The sequence below is a fragment of the Myotis lucifugus genome, unplaced genomic scaffold, assembly GCF_000147115.1.
Source record: "Myotis lucifugus unplaced genomic scaffold, Myoluc2.0 scaffold_6, whole genome shotgun sequence".
Taxonomy (NCBI): Eukaryota; Metazoa; Chordata; class Mammalia; order Chiroptera; family Vespertilionidae; genus Myotis; species Myotis lucifugus.
In genome coordinates, this window is record NW_005871054.1 from 10,046,000 (window position 1) to 10,071,982 (window position 25,983).

The window sequence follows — 25,983 nt, forward strand, 5'->3', positions numbered from 1 at the left end:
TGTTATATATTGCATCTTCTTTCATGAAAAAGAACATTATGTCTCATTTATTATATTCTAAGGCAATGGCATATTCTACAGAGTGAATATTTCCAAAATTGTGTGGGTGCATTTAATGCAGATCTGAATTACCCAAATTTGAAATGAAACAATACAAAAGGAGTGATACTATATTTTCATTTTTAAGTAAAAGGAATATCTTGTGTTAAAATATCTTAAAAACTTGCCATCTAATGAACTGCAAACTCTGTTTAACATGATTCCCTTTGACTCTGCCATATTATCTAGCAAACAAATCTTTTATCAAATTTCATCCCAACTTATGCAGATTCGGAATGATATGAGGTCACGTGGATAAAATGCTACAGCCTTTACTTAGACCAAATCTTTTCAAGTCCCCAAACTTTGTTTTTCATTACTTAAGGGTATCAGAAGGCTGAGGTCTAGCCCTGCTTTGGTTACTGGCACACTTTCTGAATTTGGCAAGTCATTTAGATTTCACGGCCTCACTTTCTTCATAATGTAAATTAAAGATTTGAGGTGGACCTCTAAAACTCCCCATGGCTCAGAGACCTGTTCTGAATACTCCCTGGGGATGAAAATTTTATAAATATCATCTTCAGATAAGAGGACCACCATATATCATGTATGTACATGTATATGAACCCAAATTCACTTGACTACCCGTCATCTAATGATCAAAACTATGAGCGGAGAGTAGTGCATTGAAAGAACTAGGGAATGTTATTTTTATTGATCATGGTAACCATTTTCTAAGGACTGAGACCTTTATAAGATGTAAAATTCCCACAGTATTGCATGGTGCCAAATAGCATTTATTATAGTCGGTCAGTTTTCATCTCATCAGCAGTCTCATCGGCAGAAGACAAGAATTACTGTTTATTCACAGCTTTTCCAAAACCTGGAACTGTCCAGTTTTTAAAATTGTTTTTGTCAATGTTATGGCTATGAAATTATATCTTAATATAGTTTGATTTGTGCCTTTTCCTGGAGACTCATAGGATTGAGGATCTTTTCATTTATTGATAGGATATCTATCTATTTATAGATATATATCGCCACCATTAGAATGAGACTTCTTCGGGTATATGAACCCTCCAGTGGGCATAGTAGAGATGCTATATTACCAGTGAAATGGATTAAGATTCTTCAGTACCACTTGGAGTTTCATGTTTACAGTTTAGCAGACGCTGATTCCAGACCATCTCAGTTTTCTTGGCACCATGCCATAATTGCCCAGGATGTTGAGGGAGCTTTTGGCTCACACTCTTCCTTTGGTTAAACTCATTTCATCTGTGGGACAAGACAGTTCTTTCCAAATAGCCACATTTCTGTTTGATCTGTATAGCATCTTGTGGGATTCACATTGTTACTCCTACATATGGTAAAGTCTGAATATATAGAAAATTTTGAGACTTCATTTTTATGCTATCCCCATAATGGTGTGCTGGAAATTCCTACCAGTCTCATAAAAGCCAGCCCTATCATCTGTTTGATGAGATTGGGGAATGAATCAACAATCCAGCTGACTCCATTAAGTTTTCTATCACTGCTCCCTTTATCCAAGGAGAAAAAAAATGGATATGATCTATAGGAAATCTATTTACTCCCAGACAAAATTCTATTTCTTTTCTTTGCTTTCCCCTCACCTGATACTTCGTTATGGTTTCTCAGTGATGAACACATTTGGCTCTTCACTGAGAAGATCTTTGAATATAAACATCTTACTGAAAATTAAAATAACGCCTCAGTTGGATGGAGAGAATGTTGCGATGCATTGGAAACCATTGTTGCCAGCAGAGTAGAACCATCCCATATGCATTTATGGTACCTGATTCATGCCCTGGAGATATCACAGACCTACTTCTTTCTGATCAGAGCTCTTGCAGTGATACTTAAAAATTAATTGAATTTTCAAGAATGTCAGATTTAGCTACCGTAGTTAATGGCCCAATGGCTGAGGAGGTTGATTGGATGGTATATACTGCCACCTACAGTACTTTTTGACTTTCTTTGACAGGGCTGGCATCAGTCAGAAATGTTTATAAGCCAAAGAGTTAATTTGCAGACTGATTATTTTTTTTTCTGTTGTGATCTGCTGATTTACATAGTCTATTGCTTTACTTATGCACCTATGTATCTGTTTCCCTCTAGGAAAAGAAGAATATATTGCCACTTTCAAGGGATCTGAATACTTCTGCTACGACTTGTCTCAAAACCCCATTCAAAGCAGCAGCGATGAAATAACTCTGTCCTTTAAAACCCTTCAAAGGAATGGACTGATGCTTCACACTGGGAAATCCGCTGATTATGTCAATCTTGCCCTGAAAAATGGAGCTGTCTCTCTGGTCATTAATTTGGGATCAGGGGCCTTTGAAGCGCTAGTGGAGCCCGTGAACGGAAAGTTTAATGATAATGCCTGGCATGATGTGAAAGTCACCAGGAATCTGCGTCAGGTAACAGCGCAGTGGATAAGAGAGTAACTGGCTTTGTTTCTCGCTACAGCTGTGTGTGTGGTACTTGGAAACCCTAACAACATGATCCCGGGCTCCTCAGAGTCGCTTACAAATTAGCTGTGTTGGTTTTTTTTTGTTTTGTTTTGTTTTTCTTTTGAGATGAATCTTCCTGCCATACTTGAGCAGGGGCATATCTAGAAAGTTCTGGGGGCCCAAAGGCTATTTTGATACAGCGACATAGGACAGTTTCCCAGGGGGCTGCAAGGACATCTCTGCGACCTGCCCTTCCTGTGATGTGTGTGGTTTTGTTGTGTTTTTTGATTTTTTATTTGTTTGATTTTAAATTATAGTTTTCATGGTGATCATTTGGAAGCATGCACATTGGGGTCATTAAATCACAGTTCCTTTTTTGTAGTCAATAAACATGTGTTTGTGATCGGGGATTGTATCAATCCCTACCCCCTTCCCACCCCCCACCTTTGAAATGGAGACAAGAAAAATCCCTGCGGGGGGAAAAGTGACTTTAGGAGTTTACATATCTCCTGAAGAGTCTGTTTATGAAGTTATCTATTTTTTTATTTTATTTTTAGAACAGACACTTTTAGTTTAACCCAAATGACTCCCGAGAGGCCAGTTCACATTCTAGGTGTCCATTTCTATTTAATTGTATTTTAAAAAATATCTTGCACAAGTCTATATACAAGATAATGATCCATTCTGTAGTTAATCTATGGGTCCACATATACTGTATGTTTTTAACTGAGACATATTATTACAGTATATATAAATATATATATACACAGATGAAAGTGAGTAGATTATGCTTCTATATTGAACATGATAAGTTTTGGTTATCATTTGAAATTCATGAAATTACAGTGTGTCTTTTTGTGAAGTGTTGACAGTGACTAATTTTCTGCAGTCCATACTGATCTCAAACTAATATCCTTAACATATTTGTTGTTTCTCTGAACAGTTGCAGAGTGATCGATTGTCTCGGGTTTTCCTTTCCTAAAACAGCCCTCTCTTTCTGAGCTGTTAACTGTCTAACCTTTTCTTTCCCACTTCGGAGAGGCTTAGACTAGCCAAGGGAGAGGAGGCAAGGGGGATTGTAGGATAGCAGCGGTAGCCGAGCTAAGGCAGACCAGTGAAACTGAAGGATTCCCGAGACTTCCCCGAGCACCTGTCAGAGGCCTGATTGGCATGCAAGGGGCCCTGCAGGCATCACACCGGCCTTGGGAGGCGGTCACCCACCCTCAGTACAGCTGTAGAACCCGGACTTCCGATAAGTCTGTCTCTTTGGTTTTCCTTTCTTTATTCCTTCTCTCAGATACTCACCAAGAGACCAGAGGCTCATCTGAGAGAAGCACAGAAGGAAGGGTGGGGCTTGAGGAGCCCACTTTCTAGATTTGCCTTTGCTCAGGTTCCAGAGCAAACTCTGAATTGGTAGCTCAAAGGACACCGTAGCCGTTCAGCCGGGGTGCATGTGTGGCAGGACAGATTAAACACAAACCCATTCTACTCATTTTATGTGTCAGGATCTTTGCTTTGTTTCATTGCAGTAATCTGTGACCCTAAAGTCCATCAATATGACCGAAGGAAGTTTTGGAGTTGAGGAGGAGTCCTTGTATGCTGTAAAATTGAGTAGCAGGGCAATGCCAACCGATTCCTACGAATTTGCTGGGGCTGGGGAGGGCCAGGGCGGGGGCGGGGTCACTTATGGGCATAGGGTGGCAGTGGTCAGCTGATGAGCTTCAGGCCTTTGAATCCCTTTTAAGCTTTTTAAAATGTCTGTCAGATGTACTCAGGGAGACAAAGGGAATGTTGCCATATGTCTGTTTCTGTCTGGTAGCAAGTTATGAACAAAACTGGCAGGAAAAAATATTTACCTCTGTGGGAGGCCTATTTGTTAGTCTGCTTTTTTCTTGTAAAATTTTTTTGCCCTTTTTCTATGTTACTAACATGCTTAATAACTAACATGTCATTCATGGAATGTTTCATTCTACTAACCGTTACCTGAATCAAAAAAAAAATGTACTAACATGGTAGAGACCATCATATTTTTTAAGTAACGATCGTTATTCTGTTCACAGTTTTTAATTTCCTTTCTCCCCCCTTCTCCACAAAGCACTCAGGCATTGGACACGCTATGGTAAACAAACTACATTGTTCGGTAGATATCATTCTAATTGTTTCTTATTTTGGGTTTGCCGTGTGTTTTCTTTCTTTCTTTTAACTGTAGACATCATTAACAAAAGAGGAACTGCGGTTGGTACTCTTCTGCTTACTTTGACCTCCTTCTTTTCATCTGTTGTGGACCTTCTTATTTTTTACCTGTTCCTGTCAACTTCTGTTTTCCAACTCACCTGTAGGGGGCATCGTTAACGTTTCGAACGTTTTGCATCCAGCTGTGGTTAACACGGGATCAGACAAATGGTGGCTGGCCGGAGTGACCGCAGGCTCAGCCAGTCTCTAACCATTCATGACGCATGGCATGCACACTTGATTTGGGAATGTTGGAGATGCCACACCCACTCATCTTTACGTCATCACAAAGCAGTTTTTTGTTTGTTTGTTTGTTTGTTTTCCCTTTGGTTCCCCCTGTTTTCTTTCCTCCCCTCTCTGAACCGTACTGTCCCCCCTGCATGTGCGCATCGGGCGTGCCGCTTCCACGGGTTGTTTTGCCTTCCCTCCCCTTCGGCATGGGCGCAGGCACTTGCATGACAACCGCCGCTCAGTAGTGCCAAGAGTGACGTTGCTGGAAATAGCTTGTGCCTTTTATGTTAACAAGGTGCACGTTGTGATTAGTTAATAACGGACGACTAAACTTTACTAATATGTACACCAGCAAAACTAACCTAGGAAGCATTTTACTAACACCATTTTTGTGTCTGCTCAATAACTTTTGAGTTGCAGTAGGGATGATGCTGACACAGTAGTTCAATAATCAGTTAACTCTCTAACTAGCTTAGCTCTCTTAGGGCTAGTTGAATAGAATCCAAGATAAACCTCAAACAGACATGAAAATGGGTTCCGCTATAGGTCTAAAAAACAAAACAAAAACTAAAACAGAAAAAAACAATAAGCAAAAAAAAAAAAAAGCAAAATGAAAAAATAAAACAAAACACAAACAGGCATATCCCAGGATTACAGTATCTAGGTCTGAGTATAGCGTGTCCTTTCCCTGTGCTTTGTTATCTAGGTGACAATCTCAGTGGATGGGATTCTTACCACAACGGGCTACACGCAAGAAGATTACACCATGCTGGGTTCTGATGACTTTTTCTATGTCGGAGGCAGTCCCAGCACAGCAGACCTCCCAGGGTCTCCAGTCAGTAACAACTTTATGGGCTGTCTCAAAGAGGTAAATATCACCGCCACCAGAATCACTTCCTAATTCATGACCTCATCATTTCAGATCTGGATTGAAAGCACGTTTGCTGAAGACCTGATGTTTGTGGAGTCCATTGACACAACCTTAAGTTCAGTATTCTACTGCTGTTTATGTAGGATCGGGGGAGGTGGGCAGCTCATAGGACATTATGAAGGAATTAAGTTCCTCTTCTGAAGTAGACTGTAATTCACAATTAAGATCTGCATGGGCAGCTGCATAATAGCTATAAAAGAAAGTCAAACGTAAAGAAATACAGTGTCTGGAGTCCAGGTAACTGCTTTGCTCATTTTTACTTAAATGCCTTGGGCGTTATGTATACTGTACAGTCATGTTTGAGCATTACTGGAAAAAAGTTAGGCTACAAGAGAGAGACTATAAAAAATGAGTCTATATGATGAAACAGTTTTGTTACGACATATTCAATATGTTCTGAAGGAAGTAAAGCTCTTTCATTTGTGACCTGATGAGCTTACTTGATGTTTACTTGACCAACTCTCTCAGGATAAAAGATATCAGTCACTTCATCCTCATCCTTCTCTGTCATTAAGTGCTGTAACTTTTGATGGGATTGGCACTTGTTGGGGTATGAGCAGAGAAAGATCACAGGGTTCTTGAATTTCAATTTGTGTGAATATTTTCCCATAAGAGCTGCCTGTTTTTATTTAGCTTAACCCAGTTTCTTGTGGCTTCTGCAGCCAGAGGTTCCTCTTGCTTCATTGAGCTGAAGTTTGATGGTGTAGACCAAGCATGGCAAACTCAAAAGCTAACACGGGCCAAATAAGCGAGGCATGCAGCCCATGGGTCAAGACATGCTTGGTATAGACCTCTAAAATGTAAAGTTCAATAACTGAATTTATTACGGGTTAGCTGTGGGTGTTGTTGATAAGCAGTGACATACTTTGAATAATTTTTTAAAAAATATTCTAATCATATAAACTTGATTTGGGCAAGCATCAGTGAAAAACAGTCACTGCTGAGGTCATCCTTACTTGTTTTCATTTATGTGAACTCCCTGGGCGTGGCACTGCCCAGCAAGTAGTGTATAGAAGAGTCCTAAGGGGGATTAGAAATGCTATAGTTTTAACAAATGCAAGGAGATGTAATTCTGACAGGCTGGATCTAACCATACTTTGTGGTGGGAGGGATCGATTCTTTCCCAGGGAATAACTTCTACTCTTTAAAAATATATAGTATGAGTCAGGATTGTGTTAATCTCTGTGGACATAATAAAATAATGATAATTATTATAATAATGTTATTGACATTTTTTGAGCTCTTATTTTGTGCCTGATACTATCCTAAGAGCTTTACAGGGATCTCCACAATATAGGTGGTAATTTTATCTGCATTTTCAGATAAGGAAACTGAGGTTCAGAGTAGGTAAGTTTCTTGAGCAAGATCTCATGTAAGAAGTATTGAGGCCTAGCGCTTAATCAGGGAAGTAGGATGTCAGAGTCTTGTGTGTTCTTAGCCCATAATATGCTGCGTCCCAACAAAAATGTATGTTAGGGTTCTTGCTGTAGAAAAGTGTACAAACCCTTAAGTTTGCTACAAACTGAGAACTGTTTTTTAGAAATGTGCAGTAGACTGTGAGGAATGGGGTCTTAAATTGTGTGGCCCAGTTACACCCAGTGGAGTTCCAAAAGAGTGAAAGGAGAGAGACATCTGGTAGACAAGGACGATACACAGAAGAGTAAGAATATGAAAGTCTTGAAGGATAATTGTGGTTTGGATAGGCAAAAGATAAAGTATTTCTAGTTGGGAGGAACATGGTAAGAAACATAATTTCAAAACATCAGATGTTTGAAACCCCCTCTGGTGATGGGAATTGGGGTTGGAGAAAGAAGCAAGCCACACCCACACTATTTCCTCACTTTCACTCTCAACAGGCCAGCCTACCATCAGCCTCTATGTCCTGCTTATCTATAGGAAGTTAGTCCCCACAGGACTGGAAAAAGGAAAGGGAATCCATGGATCTCTAGCTAAAGAGCCCTTTCAGGTATCCTGTAAGAACATGAGTATTTCTGCAGTCAATGCCTGAGTTTAGCTGAACCTCACTGTCTGTTGGCGGGGCACTGTGTATGAAGCTACAGTGAATTGCCTTAAGCTAAAATTGCAGTTTCAGATTAATGTCTTTCATGTTTAAATGATAATGAGTAGTCCGCACACTTTAGAATTAATCTTTTTTTCAATTGGTCTTTCAACTGCACACATAAAAAACATGACAGCAAAAAATAAGTCAGGTGGTCTCTCTGATGGCACTTCATTGGTAGCTACTGAATCCATGCAGTGAGGATTCACTCATACTATTGTCTTTTTATAGGTTTGGGATAGCTATCACTCCTCTTTAGTGATTGGGCGCATCCCTCATCTCTCTTCCACAGCCTGGGGCATGTGTTTAGAGCAAGTGCTGCAGTCGTTTTGATGTGTAATCTCTTGCACTTTATTTCCTCCCAACACACTAGAGGGTGGAAGGATGCAGGCACAATCAGCCTATAAATCAAAACAGACCTCACTCAAAGGGCTTTCAGATGGTTCATAGCTTCCATCCGTGTCTGAATGACTATTTAGAATGCCCTGCTCTTCCTAACTCTGAAATGAAATTGTGACAAAGTATCATAGATTTTGAGTTAAATCACCTTGTTTCAGATAGCCGAACTTTGTATTATTACTGAAAAGACAGGAACATGCCCATGTTCATTCTCACCACATCTCTTTTAACACTCAGCCCGTGGAAGCCTTCCTGAACTCTGTTGGGCTTTCTGCCCTGTATCACATTGCATGTATAAAACCTTCATTGTGGTTTCATTTATGGCTCATAGCATTTTTTTTTCAATCTAGTACATAATCCCTCTTAGGATGACCAATCCTGGAGGAGACACTCATAGCACCTGTCTGAAGTCAGAGAAGAAATTTTGGAATGTTGAATAGAAAGGATCCTGTAAATCATTCTTCCAGTCCAACCTCCTTATTTTGGAAATGGGGACACTGAGCTAGAGAAGTTGCAAACCCATCAAGAGCAATGAGGGGGTAACAGGATTAGAACACAGAATCCTGTCAGATAAAATATAATATTTGAATGGCTGGCTCTCTTTCATTGTAAAGAGTGGCACTCAAGGTACAGACTTAACAATGTCTTACCACTATCATGTATTCACATCTTCATTCTTAAAAGATTAAAGTTAAAGAAGAAATCATTCTACATAGTGAAACAATTGGGGCTTTATATGTATGGCATTGGGTAATGCCTATTTGAAATAAGACTTGGTTTGCATGTAGAGCAACCAACCCTTATTAAGAATATTATTTGGGGGGGGGGTGTTAAATTTCAAAATAAAGTAAAATTAATTCAACAAAATCTAACCTGAACTTTATACATTATACTTTGTTCAAAATGAGAGGGAAATTTGAATGGCCATGAATTTATAATGGAGGATCAAAGCAGTTTTTTAAAACTTATATTTTTATTATAAGTACATGGAAAAATCTTTGGATAAATGTTTGAGCTACTGAAAATTACTTTCAAAGGAAATAAATTTAAGAAAAAACAGGAAATTTTTAAATAATAAATTACCATTATATACAGCTTGCATCAATGAAATTTTTAGAGAATAATACACCTTTAAAAATTATGCTATTTCAATCTGTTGTTTACAAAAGCAATACCAATGCTCTGGCAAGAAACATTTGTTTATATTTTAATTGCATTTTTATAACATTGAGTAAAAGCTATAATATATGTTCCTTAAGAATTATTCATCATTTTGAATTTAATTTAATTTTCCCAACAAGAAGTTTTAAGTGACTATTATACCACAAGAGGAAATTGGTTGACCATGCAAAAAGATAGATGGCATCTAAGTGGGATGCTTGGAATCTATTTGAAGACATCTACAGACCTGTCCATTCACCTTAGACTACTTGGAATACATTGTTCTATATAAAAGTATCAGAGATGATTTCTAAGATGCTCATTATAGAGATTTTTTAAAAATCCTCAGAGATGGAGGAACATTTCACTAATATGTATTTCTTTCTGAATATTTTGGCCATGAGGACTTGGTGCTGTTAGAAAATGACTTACAAGTAAGGGTCATGCTGCTCTCTCATTAATCTTGCCTTAGAATCTCTTGCTATATGCATTTCTTTGTGCCTCCAAAATGCTTTGAAACATCTATTTCCCATCTGCAGAGTGAAGTTTATTTAACACCAGAGGCCTGGTACAGGGATTCATGCACCGTGGGGTCCCTCGGCCTGGTCTGCACCCTCTCACAATCTGGGACCCCTGGGGGGATGTCAGAGAGCCGGTTTGGGCCTGATGCCTGCAGGCCAGGCTGAAGGACCCCACTGGTGCATGAATCCATGCACCTGGCCTCTAGTATGCATATAAGATCTTTGGTTAATCTCTTCCCACCCTCCCTGCTTCCCTCTGAGATTCATTAGTCTGTTCCATGTCTCCATGCATGTGCGTTGAGCGTCTGCCCCCTGGTGATCAATGTGCATCATAGCTACTGACCAGTCAGATGGTCGGGCAGTCGCTTAGGTTTTTATATATATGGATCATTTATTGGAGGAAAAATAAAATTGAAGAGGTATGAAAGGATGGTATTCAATAAAACAACATAGAATTTTGTATTTGAAGTTTGCTTTTTAGCCATATATACCTGCTCTCATCCTTTGAGTGGAGACGCTGCCTGTGTGAGGCAATTTAGAATCCTGTCACTAAATGTTGCTTGGGATGAGCCTAAGAAAGGATTCTAGAAAAAAAAAAGTGAGTGAAGTGCTAGGGAGAATTAAATCCCTACTGAAAATTTCATCAAACTAATTAGATCAGCTCAGCCTTTAATTACTCTGAGAAACTTTTAGCACTAAAAATTTGGAAGATGCTATGAGGTGGATGAGGTTCAGAAAACATGCTCTTATGTAAGCATTTTCCCCGACTGTGAAAAAATAATTGCTTATTGTATGCTATTAGTATGGTCTCCTTTGCCTTATGCAGCGGTAACATTTTAATTCCCACAGCGTACCAGTATTAGCACTGGGAAAGAGGTGCCATATTTACTTTGTGCAAGAACTCCTTAATCCCTGTTTTTCTTCTTTTGGACAAAAGAGAACTTTAGGAAATTGTGAAGGCTTCTCAATTTACCCCTTCTATGGTGGAACTAGCTCCTCAAATGTGGGTCCTCAGGTGTCCTTCTGTTCTCTTATTTCCCTTGTTGCTCAGACAGGAGTAGAATCCTGTAATTTACATGTAAGAACAAAAATCCAGTGCAGAATTTGCATATTACGTTACTTTTCCTGGAACTTTGGGAGGTAAGGAGATGTTCACTGGTGTCTATAAATCATGAATCATGGGGGAAGGAGAACTTTTTTAGTTGGGGGGACCTCTTGATGTAGACTCCAAGGTCAAGATTAAGCACATTTCTCCCCAGCTTTTCATTTCCTCCAGGCTCTTCCTTCTTGGGGTTCCTGATACCTAGTGATACTTTCCCCCTTTCTTCTTGTTATGTTGCCATAGTTTATATGTCAGTAGGTAGCATGTTACAGTTTATTTACATTGATCTTTCCACAGGCTTCATTCACTCTTAGGGGAAGAGAATTGCTTTATGCATTCCCAGCTCACTTCTTCCTAGACATTTTCATACAGGTCCACATATTTTTGCTCACCATTTTGTTATATAACTAGGGATAATACTATCTTAATTATGTTTGGTAAAATATCTCACTTGAACTAATTGTTTTAAGATAGTTTTTGCTAATGGCCCACACAGTGAATAGATTGCAAACCAAACCAACAAAACCACAAGGGAATTCCCCTAATACAAGGACTCATGCAATGGCTCTGGGCTGCCTTCCTAGAGGCAGGGTCTTGGCTTAGTAACTCATAATATAAGAGAGCTGGGCTGGAGAGGAGAGAAATTGGCCTATAGTGTTTTGAGCAGTTCAAAATAAATAAATTTTCTCCATCTGATTTAAAACACAGAAGATGGCAGTTTGCTTTTAAAACTAACCAGAAAGCAAACTGGAGTTTGTGGGCATGTCAAAGAATTTGACAAATTCTTAGGTGCCACTAACCTGATTAATTATAGGTCCTGCCTGCTTCCTTTTGGATCTTGAACATACTGAAATGCGTTTCCAGTCTCCTGCTGTAGTAAAGTGCCAGCACCAAAATGCAAGCTGAGCTCAATTACTTTTGCCTTCTTTCCTTTGCAGGACAGCAGACCACAGCTATTGTAAAGTCAGAAAGCCTCCTTTCATTTTAAGGGTGTCTCCCCAAGAACCCCTGCAATGTAATAATAATAATAATAATGATAATAATAATAATATCCTCTCGTGGACCCTGAGATCTCAGCAGAGCACCTGCCTCTCTCTGAGTGGTAGGATTGGACTTTGACCTTGGTTTTCTATCTGAGTGGAGTAGTCCTGCTAGTTGAGCGCACTGTATGAATCAGATCATCCAAATAAACTCCAGTAACATAAACTCTATGTTACTAATTGTGCCTATGGTCACACCAGGCACCACAGAAAGGGATGCTAAAAGTCAGAGCTATTGCTGAAAGAGTAAGGGAGTTGGTATATTCCAGAGTAGCAATAATAATATATTAAGTATTTTCTATTTCTCATAATATCTACAACATCCAGTGTGTTACCTAATAAGCATGTGCCTAAGATCATCAGCAACACAGCAAAATTAACAATTTACTTGAAAAAAATAGATTAATGGAACTGTGTGAAATAATTTGATATCTGGTATTTCAAACATAGCAGCAAGGGAGTCAGAGAAGAAAAAATTTTTTTTGTGTGTGGAATTGTAGCATTTTAGTTTTATTAATACTTTACATAGACGTGTACACTATAGCTTTTTCAGTGCTTTGTATACTCAAAGGTAACACTCCAAGTGCAGTAATAGTTATACATTACTTCTATCCCTATTTAACACATGAGGATGTGGAGATAGGAGGTAACAGACTAGGTAACTGACCTAAGGGCAAACAATTACTAAGTAACAGAGCCAAGATCTGAACTGAGTAACTTGACCTTCAACTGATAACTGAAAACTAACAATTCTTGCCTTTAACTGCTACTCTATTTAGATTTTTCTACTCATAGTGTAATCTCATTTCTTTTTCCTTATTCTCAATATTTTCATAAAGGTAAAGTTATATTAAATGGACTTTATAGGAACCTATGAGGGGAAAGAGATAACAAAAATGCAGCCTAGATTGCTAGGATGTTGGAGAAGAGAAGGCCTAATCAGGGGCGGGGGGCGGGGGGGGGGGGGGCGAGAAAGAAGAAGGAGGAACTATTTCTATTAGCAGAAGCTATTAGGTGCCCAGTTATACATGAGCTTCCAGAGGTGTTTTTTTTTCCTTCTAGTGTTCTAGCTAGTACCAAGACGTGACCTCTATAGTTCTGTTCTCCACTCTAGTAGTCCACACACCCTTCTTTTTTAAGTGCACAAATAATAAATAATGCTTGTCATAAATGTCTGTACTCTGTAGCCAACCACACAAACAGGATGCACACAAAACACATTGGGAAGAAGTACTTTCCAGGTTTCTGTAGTGTTAGCTTCATACATTGCTAAGAGTAAGTATGCTTCTGTGAATTGTAGCCTTAGGGACAAGGGAAATAAGAAATTGGGGCAGAAACTAGGCATTTTGCCATACACACTTCTCTTGGAGATTGGGTTCAGGGAGTCCCATCTGCTCAGGTCCCCGAGGAGGTGAAACTCAGCTCTATAGTCCACAGAGCATCTGGCGAGTCCTTGTCTGGAATTCAGCTCTTTGAACATAGCAACCTCCCTTCCAGGGGACCCACAGATTTTTATTTCCCGTCATTTTCAGCAGATGCCTCATAGCCTGGAACTATATCAGCAGTTGCCATAATGCATTGTCGTGCTGTCAGATATCAAACTAGCCTAGCATGTTTTGGTAGGGGGTTCAATGGCATTTTAATTTTGAGGACTTGATACACTGTGTAGTAAATGACATTTTCTAGCCCAGCAGAGAGCAGTAATGAATAATGTCTAAGACTGAACATTTCCTCTTAATTTCAGTACCCACTAGAGTATCTTGCTTTAATGTCTCCATTTGCTTATGCATTAAGCCTTGCATGTACACATTCAATAAACCAACATTAATCTGTACCTATGATGTGCTGGGCTCTGTACTAAATACTGGGGACACATACATAAGAAAGAGAATGCACATAAGAATCTGGAAGGACTGCCCAACAAAGAAACAGAAAATTACAAGACAAGTTCCTGAAGTAAGATATAAAAAAATTGCTCTAGAAACACAGCAGAAATAAAATAATTCTACCCGAGAAAATCAGTAACACTTCCAAAGGTGAAAAAGTAATCTGAGTTACCCTCTCTGTCTCTCTTTGCTCAGCTTTTTAATGGGCATGATATTATATGGGAATACAGCACAATGAATTAGTTCCACTCATAATGGGAAAAGAATAGGAAAGACTAATGGCATGAAGGATTAGGACACACATTACGAAGAAAAAGAAAGTAAAACTCCATATAAATACAGTTTGTACTTAGCCAAGTTTGAGCCATATTTAAAAATCTGAACTCCATCCAAAACAAAGTAAATATTTTGAATTTCATCTTAATTTCTATTATGAGATGATATATTCTTGTCTTTAGTTCTTTGGATCAAGTGCTATGTTTGGAGAAAATTATTCCTGTGCATGGTAATTGGTCTTTTTTCAGGAGAATCATCACTATTGAAACACATGTAAAACAAATTAATTACTTTAAAATGAAAATAATACTGTTGTCATTCAAAAGCATGTGATTTAAATAATAGGAAATGAGATTTTTATCATTGTTGAGTAAATATTCTGTGCACAGAGAAATTGGTGACTCTGAGTGTTTAGTTTAGTTCTAAGTGTGTTACATGACTATGTCCTATGTACCAGGCTCTGTGCAAAGTGCCAGGATATAAGATAATTAGGTTAACATAGGCCATCTAATCAAGGTCATGATAAGTGAATTGTCCTTCAAATATATATGAACATATATATTTTTTTCTTAGCCTAAGTTTCTAAATATGAATGAAATGGGAGTGACAGTAACTACTTATAGATTGATACTACATTAAATTAGATAAAATAAATGACTTTGGAATCACAGACCGCCATTCAAATCCTGGCTTTCTAGTCTTGGTAGTTATTTAATATTTCTATGCTTTAATTTTCATCCCTGTAAAGGATTAAGTCAAAATATGTAATCAGTATAGTACCTGATATATTGTAATATTTTAATATGGTGACTTAGCTACAGTTATAATCCACATAGGGTTTGCTTCATGGGCCGACCCTACAAAGGACCCTACAAAGCCTGATGATTGTCTTGATTGCAGATGAATTTGAGACATTGCACACATTATATTATTTAAAAGTTATTTTATTTAACTTTTCTAAGATTTTTGTGAGGAAAGTGGATTAACTTGGGGATCACAAATTATTTATAACATAATCAAATCCATTTCACTAATGTGTAAAGAACACAGAAGAATCCTCTGTGAACTCTAAGCGCAGTGTACTTTCCTTGTTCATTCTCCTAAATTATAGTATCCACTTGCCAATGCATCAAAAATGTGTAAAGATGATTGAGAAACATAAAACTTTTAGAAAAGCAAGGGTATCTTTTAAGGAACCAAATTCGGAACAGTCACTCAATTTTTATAGTTCAAATACAAGTAATTTTTTGCTTTTTAAGGATGTTATTATCATCTGATTCTAATTAGCATTACTTTTCAAAAATAATGGCTGCAGTCCTTGCCTGTATTCGCCACATGTTAGACCAAGTAGAGTTTTCATATGTGAGGCTTAACTGTTTGTTTGAAAGAGTAAATTCACTTTATTCATTAACATTTTCTTACCTAAGGTCCCTAGGCTAAAGGTGTGGTAACCAATGATTGAAATCAATCCTTCCTTAGCATTACTGTTACTTATTATTTAATAACTAGTGACCTGGTGCACATATTTGTGCACATTGAAAGGAAATTAATAGAAGGTGGCCAGCGGGGCAGGACTGGGTGAGACAGGCTGGACATGCCCTGGAGCCAACCTCCCTCGGTCCCTCCTCAGTGTCTGCAGAGTGAGTGGCGTCCCTCTGGGCAGGTGGGGTCCCTTGGCTTGGTCTGCGAGGATCAGTGCAAAACCAGCTCTCCGACATCCCCAAGGGGTCCCAGAGTGCGAGAGGGCACTCTGCAAAGTTGCTGTCATACAGGGTGTGGAACACAAACGCAAGTGTGCAGTAAACCAGATTTGGGTCCGACAGTGCCCCAGCACCAACATAACCCATGGTTAAAGGTGGAATCGCGTGGCCCTGTGAGGAATTGGGCTCCCTTCTCTCTGGTTTTGGGGTGCATCACCCAAGAACTGCCACTGCCAACTCACTGCAGCTTGGCAGCTCCTGCATTGAGTGTCTGCCCTCTGGTGGTCAGTTTGTGTCATAGCAACTTGTCAGATGGTTGGACACTTAGCATATTAGCCTTTTATATATATAGATTATTTGCTTTACTATGTGTTAGCCAACACAATTTTTAAGGTTACTTAGAATTTATATTAGAAGAATTTCTAATCAATGGCATGAAACTGAAAGTTGTAGGTTTTAGGTAGTTTAAAAGGAAAGAGAGCCCATCAACAACTTGAGCCCACTTAGGGATTTACTAATCAAGGTGTGGCCTGCAAACCAGTAGTATCAACGTTATCTGGGTGCTTGTTAGATTGAAAGACCCAAGCCCTTCCCTAGGTCTACTAACTCTCACAATACAGTAGGTCCTCGGATTACGTTGGAGATTCGTTCCTACGGCAAGTGATTTTCGCCGTAAGTGGGAACCCACCTACAGAAGCACCTACCTCACTCACGTGGTAGTGAGCACATACGTAGCAGTAATGAAGTGAAACCAGAAAAAAAATTTAAAAGAAAGATAACAATTCCTGACCTTTACTCGTGGTAAATAATAAAAAACATAAAGCACATATGTACATACGTCAAAATGACGGAACTTTTTTTTTATAAATAAGTGGGAGATGGCGACGTAACCACAAAACGACGTATGTGGAGTCCGACAAAACCCAAGGACTGCCTGTATATGTTTTAATAAGATCCCCTGGTGATTTCATATGCAAATTAAATTGGAAAATCACTGAGCTACAGCACCTCAACCCCATTTTATTGACATCATTGACTATAAGATGCACAATTATGTTATGAATCACTAAACACTGCCAATTAACTTAGGCTAGAATGGACCTCAGTTGCAACTCAGATCTAGATTTTAGAAATACTAAAATGTAAAACAACGTGCAACTTCATAGCTCAGTAGTGACTCTGAGGCTTACAATAAGAACCTCAGCATCTAAAATCTCCAAAGACCCTTGCCTGGCTTGCCGGACAGAATGACTCGGTTGAGCGTTGTCCTGTACAGCAAAAGGTTGCTGGCTCAATTCCTGGTGAGGGCACATATCTGGGTTGTGGGTTCAATCCCTGGTCGGGGCATGTGTGGAAGGTGACTGATCAATATTTCTCTCTCACATTGATACTTCTCTCTCTCTCCCCCTTCCTCTCTCTCCAAGCTCAATAAAAATGTACAAAAAAAAAAAGTTCCAAAGACCCACTGAAACTCTCTCAGGCTCCGTTTCCTTTAGGCTGCTGGATGGGCTCATCCTTCTTTCCAGAGATGAGCATCAGGATCTTCTGGACTGAGTGCCCTGAGGGCAGATTAACCACCAGGAGAGGATACAGGCAAGGCCAGTCCCCTAAAGATCCACATTTAGGGCAGCTACAGTCTTGGGGTGACATGTACTTATTATCCAAGCCTTAAGCATTCGCTTCTGATGTATTTGAAACTGAGCCCAGGACCATTAAAGTAAAATGCCTGTGTGTTTTAATAACAGTTTTAAAATAGGTCTCTTAACCTTTATTTGATTTTTAGAGTAGTGCTTTCATAGCACAATTCTTCCCCTTGCCAAAATGCTGAAACTCACTATGTGCAGGTTTCTTTGGCTTAATTATCATTTCTGCATGGTCGTATTCTTATGCTGAATTCCATATATACTCTCTCTTTTTTTTAGGCCATGGTTTATACAGGATTATTTTACTGATAACTTACTTCTATGTATTTATTTTAATTTTAATAACTTTGTAGTAGGAGGGGTTATGCCCTGAAGGAAGTAAACTCTTCCTTGGGTATAAATTAGACAGTTGGGGAATTGAGGCATTAAGAAACCATTAGGGGAAATGCATGCTTTTGCTACATGAATTTTAATAAAGTGCCCCCTAGAGGCAGCTAAGAAGAATGGCACCTCTCTAAACTGAAGCACACTCAGACTGAAGTTTTCTTGGTGAGTAAAGGAGCAAAGAAATGTCTTTAACTGACATAAATAAAACCATTAATCCCAGGAAAAGTGTGAAGTGTGCACTATGTAATGTTTATAAAAAGATAACTGTTTGAAGCAAGGTGGCTGCAGACTGCAATAGGCTGTATCCTAGAACCCCTCACAATCTCTTTAGGACACCAAAATTTTAATGGAATTTTTATATATTCTCCACTATCTTCCTCTAAACTCAAGTTGTAATTAGAAGCTATTCTTGAAAATATATTCAAACTAAATTTCTTTGTCTTTATTACATTAGAATAACACTGAAAATGACACCACTTACTTCCATACTCCCACCCCAAGAAATGCAACCTTTTTTTCACTTTATTCTACTTTACTGGCACTTTTAATAAGCTCTTTCATTTCAGCTTTGAAATACACATAACACCGAAAGTAATTACATTTGAAGTGAGGCACCCAGAAGTGTGGTTTAAATTATAGGAAAGATTTATCGCATTCACATTAGTTTTTCTTTAAGTAGCACTTAGGATCCTTGAGTAACAACATTTCTAAATTTGTTCATTTATTCACTAAGTCCTCACTGAGTGACAACTGTGTCTCAAGCACTAAGTAGATGCTGGATTTACAAATACGGATGAGTTGCATTGCCTTGACCAGATTCTGAAAACAAAAACCATAGAAATGAATTCAGATGTCTTAATTCAACAACAACAAAATGTATTCCATGGCCACCGTGAATTGGGTCTGTACTGAATGCTGAGTGAAGACAGAAAAGTAATAGGAAAAAGTGCAGGGGAAACAAACATGTAAGCAATCAGTCTCCTTATTCTGCTTTCCCACCTCACTTGGGACTTATCTCTGTCAGAGCACTCATTGCTTCTATAATGAAAGTGTACTAGCGTTTGATGAACGGGACTTTCTCAAGAAGATTAAACCCTAATGCCCTAAGACATCTGTTGTATGTGACAGTGCTAGTTGCATATCATCCTTGGGAGAACTGAGAAAATAGTTGCTCCAATACGTTCCTGTGCTCTGTGGTTCAGATGGGGATGCTGGCTAAAGCTGGATCGTGATTCTCTTGAGAGCAGGGACTGTGATTTGTATTTCTTTAGTGCTAGAACCTGGGACTTAGTTGGTCCCAGGTTCTAGCACTGAGTTGCTCCTTAACTCTTGAAAAGATTCATTATAATTACAATCAAGTGAGATAAGTTCTATAATAGCGATTATGTGCCACATTCTAAGGCAAACCAGTGTATGGAGATCAGTCAAAAATATCCAAAAAGGCTTTCCTGGGGAGGTATACTTGAGCTTGGGGAGGTATACTTGAGAAAAGCAGCATGTCTCCAAAAGAACAAGGGTGTGAGATACAAAGTTGAGACAGAGGCAAAGTAGGAGGAAGGGCTTGGATGTTAAAGAATGCTCAGTGTGTTTGGGAGACGTCTGGGGCCAGGCGGATGCTTGGGGGAGAGGTGAACAATGATGCGGAATCAAAAATTGGAGGAAATGATGTTGAATATGGACGAAATGATGGCAGGGTATGACTGCAGCCATGCTTAGAAGCTTTATGTATAAGAATTACCTGAGAGTTTATTAATCTGCAGATTCCTGTCCCCACAGTTTCTGGTTTAGCAGTGGACCTGCATTGTTGTTGTTTTTCATCCTCACCCAAGGTTATGTTTCTATTGATATTTCTTTTTAAGAGAGAGCGAGGAAGGAAGACACACACACACAGAGAAACAGAAATGTGAGAAAGAAACATCCATCGGTTGCCTCCAGTATGCCCTCTGACCAGGGATGGAACCTGCAGCTTAGGTGTGTGCCCTGACTGGGAATTGAACCCACAGCCCTTTGGTGTAAGGAAGGTGCTCCAGCCTACTGAGCCACTCACCCAGGGCCGGACCTGCATTTTAAACAAACATTTGAGGTGATACAGATACAAATGACGCAAAGACTTCAACAGAGGCTGCTATTGGTTGAAGGGTGCCATGCACTTCTAGAACGGTCTGTGATTAGGGACATAATTTACTAGGAATAAAGGATCAAGTCAGCCTAAACCTCCAGGTCAAAAAAACCTAAACAGATCAGGGAGAGATGTTAAGGGCAGAGGAAGAATGGAGGATACTGAACAGTCTAGAGCAGTGATGGCGAACCTTTTGAGCTCGGCGTGTCAGCATTTTGAGAAACCCTAACTTAACTCTGGTGCCGTGTCACATATAGAAATTTTTTGATATTTGCAGCCATAGTAAAACAAAGATTTATATTTTTGATATTTATTTTATATATTTAAATGCCATTTAACAAAGAAAAATCAACCAAAACAATGAGTTCGCGTGTCACCTCTGACACACGTGTCACAGGTTCGCCATCACTGGTCTAGAGATACTTCAAAGAGAGAATCCAGATGACTTGGTGAATTTTGAAAGAATAAAAAATAACAACACAAGAAAAATGTACATATTTCTATGCAAGCAAAGCAATCAAATCAGTTGTTAGTCTTCAAATTAGAGTTAAAAGGAATAGGGACCAAAAGTGGCGGGAAGCACAAAGGAAGTGAGGAAAGCGACTTCCTGAAATGCAGTGTTGATCATTTGGACTGCAGGACTCTGAAAGTTGACCAGAACACTTGAATGTAACCCAATGCATTTTACTTAACAGCTATGAGCTCCAAGTTTCTCATCTGTCAAGTGAAGGGATTAAGCTTTGTATACCTTAAAGTCTCTTCCTATAATAAGATTTAAGTTCTGAGTTAATACCTTTACTGTGGTAGTGGTTGCAAACACAGATAAATAGTTTTTATATAAAGCTATCCTAAAGACCTTTTGCAAAAGTCACCCAGCCAAAGAGGTTCTAGCATATCACTCTAAGTGACCTTAATTATCCTCAAAAGATAAGAATTTTCCAGAGCCACCACCACCTTCCTGATAAAAAAAAAACACACAAAAAAAACAATAAACAAAATTCTCCTACAATCTAAGACAAAATGTGAGTGCCTTTTTCTTCTCCTCCTTTCCCCCCTTAAGGAAAGTTGGGGAAAGCATCTGGAGTCAGATTATCAAGAAGCAGCACAGATGTTAGAGTCTGTCTTTGTCCAGGTCCTTGAAGCCTTTCTATGCAGGGAGCCCAGCATTCTCATTAAGTTTGACAGGTTTCTATCAAACAAGCTTCATTGCTTTAAACCAAACAAGCGTCATTGCTTTAAACCTGTATCTGGTCCCACAGTCTGGTGTATTTTTTAAAATTCAAAGAACTGGATATGCTTCTACTGCCACATCCCTCTCTGCATTCTAGCGAGATAGATGGATGAGCTCTGCATATAATTCCCTTGCAGTCCATTTTTTGACTAATGATTTGGGCCTGGCCAGCTTGGCTCAGTGGTTGAGAGTCAACCTATGAACCAGGAGGTCACAATTCGATTCCCAGTCAGGGCACATGCCCAGGTTATGTGCTTGATCCACAGTGTGGGGCATGCAGGGGGCAGCCCATCGATGATTCTCTCTCATCATTGATGTTTCTATCTCTCTCCCTCTCCCTTCCTCTCTGAAGTCAATAAAAATATAACTTAAAAAATAATAACTTAAGGAAAGTATTTGATTGGATTCTTGGCATAGGTCTGGGAGATATCAGAGGCCACATATTTCTTTTGATTCATGAAGGAAACATTCTCATACCAATCTCTTCTTCCTGGCTTTAGGGCCGGACTCCATTAAAGAACAGAAATCAAAAAGCCATCGCTGCTGTTGATATTAGGATCACACTCGCCACACAGATACGTGTGGGAGGAGCTGAGAGCAGTGAAAGAGATGGATGAGATTCAGTATGTGCTTCCTCTCACTCTGGGTCATTATAGTCTGTTTCTTTCTTTGCCAGATTCCAAGGTTTCTTTTATTCTGTTAAAAAATGGAAACTATGTCCTTGGGTGAGGATTGCCTCACGTTTAATCATCAGTAGAGCTGGGAAGAGAAATATGTCTTATGATTCTTTTTTTGTTTTGTTTTGTTAATCCTCAGGGGAGGATATTTTTCCATTGATTCATTTGTTTGTTTTAGAGAGAATGGAAGGGAGAGGGAGAGACAGAGAGACACATCAATTGGTTGCCTCTCACCCTGCTCCTACTAAGGGCCAGGGATGGAGCCTACAACCAAGGTACATGCCCTTGACTGGAATCAAACCCAGGACCCTTCAGTCCAGGGGCCACGCTCTAGCCACTGAGCAGAACTGGCTAGGGTAGATCCTTGCTCCAGAGTTATTGCAATATAACTCCCTTCATTAGTTCCCATATTGTTAGTGACTCCTCTCTAGCTCCTTGGAGCCAGTGAACAATGCAGATATCAAAGATGCCATGTCATAGTTCTGTCTGATAAAACCTGGGTTGTGTTTGACTAACAAATGTGATTGAATTGCCTCAGAGTAAAGAAGAAGCTAAGCCCATCTTATTCAACAGCACATTTCCATGGTATTTAAATACACTCAAATCTATAATGTGCATGGCAGACATGTCAAACACGGACTAAATTCAAGTGGTTTGTAAATCCTCTAGGTCAGCACTCTACAAACTTAACATAAGTCCAGTTAAAACAGGTTTTAGTGCACAGTAAAATTATCATGAGAATTTTGAAAATTATGGGATTAATTTCAAATTTCTGACGCTTCTCACCACTCTTTCCAAGATGAATATTTTGGACCTTCTTGAACATATGACTTTCTTAGAATTATATTGCAGAAGTCAAGGTAATAATTTCTGAGAGTTAATTTCATAATCGTTTGAGTTGACACAAGCCTTTGACATACTTCATTTGACAACATTCATGAGGATTTGTGTTGTTCTAGTAGCACCCTAAAAACTTTCTCTAGCATGCATGTCAAACCGAATACCATACTATTTGAAGGACAGATCTAAGAGTTAAATTTTCAAATGCCTAAGCTTATCGTATCTTTGTAGCACTTTAATTTACTTATAACTTCTTTCTTAGGTTGTCATGTTATTCCATGGCATAAAATATTAACATTAGAAGAAAATATAGTAGTCATATAATAGTGGATAGGAAAAAAAACACCCTCTATTTGCCAAAGTAAGGAAACTGAGGCACAGCAAGATTAAGTGACCTCCCCCTTGTGGTTTTTTCTGCGAAGATTTCTCTAAATAAGTTGAGTATTCTTGATGCATTCAATGAAGTCTTTAGTTTTAACAGAATAATAATCATGTTGGTAGAGGCATCCATAACAGTATTCAATATTTCCTCTAGCTTTTCATTCACAGATAAACTTAGAATGTAAACAGCATTTTTCCATTGCCAGTTTTTTAAATATCAGACTCTTTCGTGTCATTTTCCTCTTGTTTTATTCTTACCAGAACTTTAATGAACACATGATTCTACAAGCATCTCTCAAATTCACCTTGATTTTCTTGTCTGTCATCATCCAACAAAAAAGCTTATTCAGTGGTGATGGAGAAAGGTCACACTTTTGTTATTCCTCTAGAGTCTAGACTCTAGACACTTTACTTCCAAGTAAAGTTGTGAGCTTTTGCAGGACCCATAAAATGCACTTTTCACTTTTAATACTATTTCTTGGCAGAGAAAGCAAGTCTTAGTATTTCTACTTAGAAGTTCCCACTCCCCCAATTTCGGTCTCCAATCATAGCCAAATCCTGCAGGATATACTGTATCTATTACTCGAAGAATGTAACTATGATTAAGTAATAGAACTCTAATTAAGCAATTACATTATGTGTGTTCTTATCATTTTCAGAAGACAATAAATAGTTCGGGTGTTTTTTGTTTTTGTGTTTTTTTAAATATATTTTTATTGATTTCACAGAGGAAAGCAAAGGGAGAGAGATACAGAAACATCAACGATGAGAGAGGATCATTGATTGGCTGCCTCCTGCATGCCCCACATTGAGGATCGAGTCCTTAATCCGGGCATGTGCCCTGACTAGGAATTGAACTGTGACCTCCTGGTTCATAGGTTGACGCTCAACCACTGAGCCACGCAGACTAGGCTTTTGTAAGCTTTCAGCAACATTCTATATGTGAAAACCTCTTCCTGCTTTTGAAGTCAGGCTCATCTCTTCTAAATTATTATTTTTGTTTCTCATTTAGTCTAAAACAGTCTAGATAATTTGCAATATTAATTTCTTATATAAGCAATCAGTCTGCTTTCGTGTGTTTGGTTTTGTATCCCCATTTTCTGCTATGTTTCTCTGCTTTCCTTCAGTTAGTTTTCCAGTTATTGAGATGACTGACATCCACCCCACCGACTGACAAAACAATTATTCACCCTTTTCACCCTGTTTAAAATGCATTGCTTCCATCCACAACTGTAATCATAATGCATTTCCTAGCTTCTTATAGAAAACATCAGAACATTTCTGATGATTTCCTTTTCATCAGTTGCAACTGCTTCAACCTCAATTAGCAGGACAGATTTTCCAATCATGCATTCCCTATTCTGGTGAAGAAATTATTACTTAGTTTTAGGGATGTTGACTCATACAACTTTCAATGAAGCATGTTTGCTCTGAATTATTTCTTTCTTATTTCTCCTTGTCTTAAAATTCCTCTTTCATGCAACACCCCTGGAGTCTTTGGAAAAGCATTGATAAGTATATTTTCTTTACTACATCATATTTTCATGTCAAGAACACTTATTGAGTTTAGTGCACTTAGCACTGTGGGAGATACTCACAGACTTCCCCCAGAGTTAGATTACCATAAAACTGGGAGATCAGACTTTCAAAGGTAATCCATTTTCTAAAGGCTCGTTTTATTTGGAGCTGTGTGGTTTATCAATTTGTGTAAGGTGTGAATCCTACTTCTTAGTGAGCTTGCAGACTAAGAGTGGGGTGGTTTATCATCTGGAGTAATTCTACCTAGGTTTGATTTTAGTGAGACCTTGGACAATTAAGTCATGCTCTCTGTTCTTCTGTTTCCCATCATCTTATCTGTAAAGTAGAAATATACAAGTACCTCTCTCACCAGGTATTTTTGAGAATTGAATGAGATAGTTAATGTACATTTAAAGGAAATAGGAGAGTTGGGAATCCTAGGTGACAAGCAAGTATATGGCTGGCACAAACGCATTCGTGTTTATTATCTGTGTGTGTGTGTGTGTGTGTGTGTGTGTGTGTGTGTGTGTGTTTTCAAGGAGATGGCTAGGAAAGCTAAATAATTTCCCTAAGTCTTCATCCTATTAATAGATTGGATAAAGATTCAAACAAATTCAGTATGATTTTAAAATATTTCAGGGCAGTGACAGGGAGAGTATTGGATAAAGATGGTAAAAATGAATTTTGTTTTACATCATCCATTTATTTGTTCAACAAACTCACATGGAGGAGGTATTGAAGCTTTGGAAATGAACATGCCCATCTGGGAAGGTGATGAGGAGAGAGAGGAGAATGGAACCACCAGAACCTTGAGAAGGTTCCACATTAGGAAATACAAGCAGGGAGAAAACACAGGGAAGAGAAAAGGTCAGAGGGAGGGGATGTATCCCAGTGTCTGTGGCAGTAGCTTAATGACAGTTAAGACCACGGGGCAGGGGGGGGGCGGTGAGGGGGTTTGGGGTCAGTTTGAGAGGGCCTTATGGCTGGGGAGGAAGAGGTATGTCCTTGCAAGTTGATTCCCAGGCTGCTGCAGCAGATCAGAAAGATCATGGACCTGCTGACATTTCAACCAAAACTTAAGGGCTTGTGATATGGCCAGAGGGCTAGTCTCTTCCAAGGTAGCCAGAACAGCGACCTGG

General features: G+C 39.0%; 1 protein-coding gene across 1 annotated transcript in view; it reads left to right on the forward strand.

Annotated features, from left to right (window-relative positions):
- NRXN1 (neurexin 1) overlaps positions 1 to 25,983 on the forward strand; it is a 973,903-nt gene that overhangs the window by 368,411 nt on the left and 579,509 nt on the right. The window contains exons 6-8 of the mRNA XM_023746047.1: positions 2,176 to 2,477; positions 4,606 to 4,629; positions 5,680 to 5,841. Of these exons, the coding sequence (XP_023601815.1) occupies positions 2,176 to 2,477; positions 4,606 to 4,629; positions 5,680 to 5,841 (488 nt within the window). The remainder of the gene's footprint in view (positions 1 to 2,175; positions 2,478 to 4,605; positions 4,630 to 5,679; positions 5,842 to 25,983) is intronic.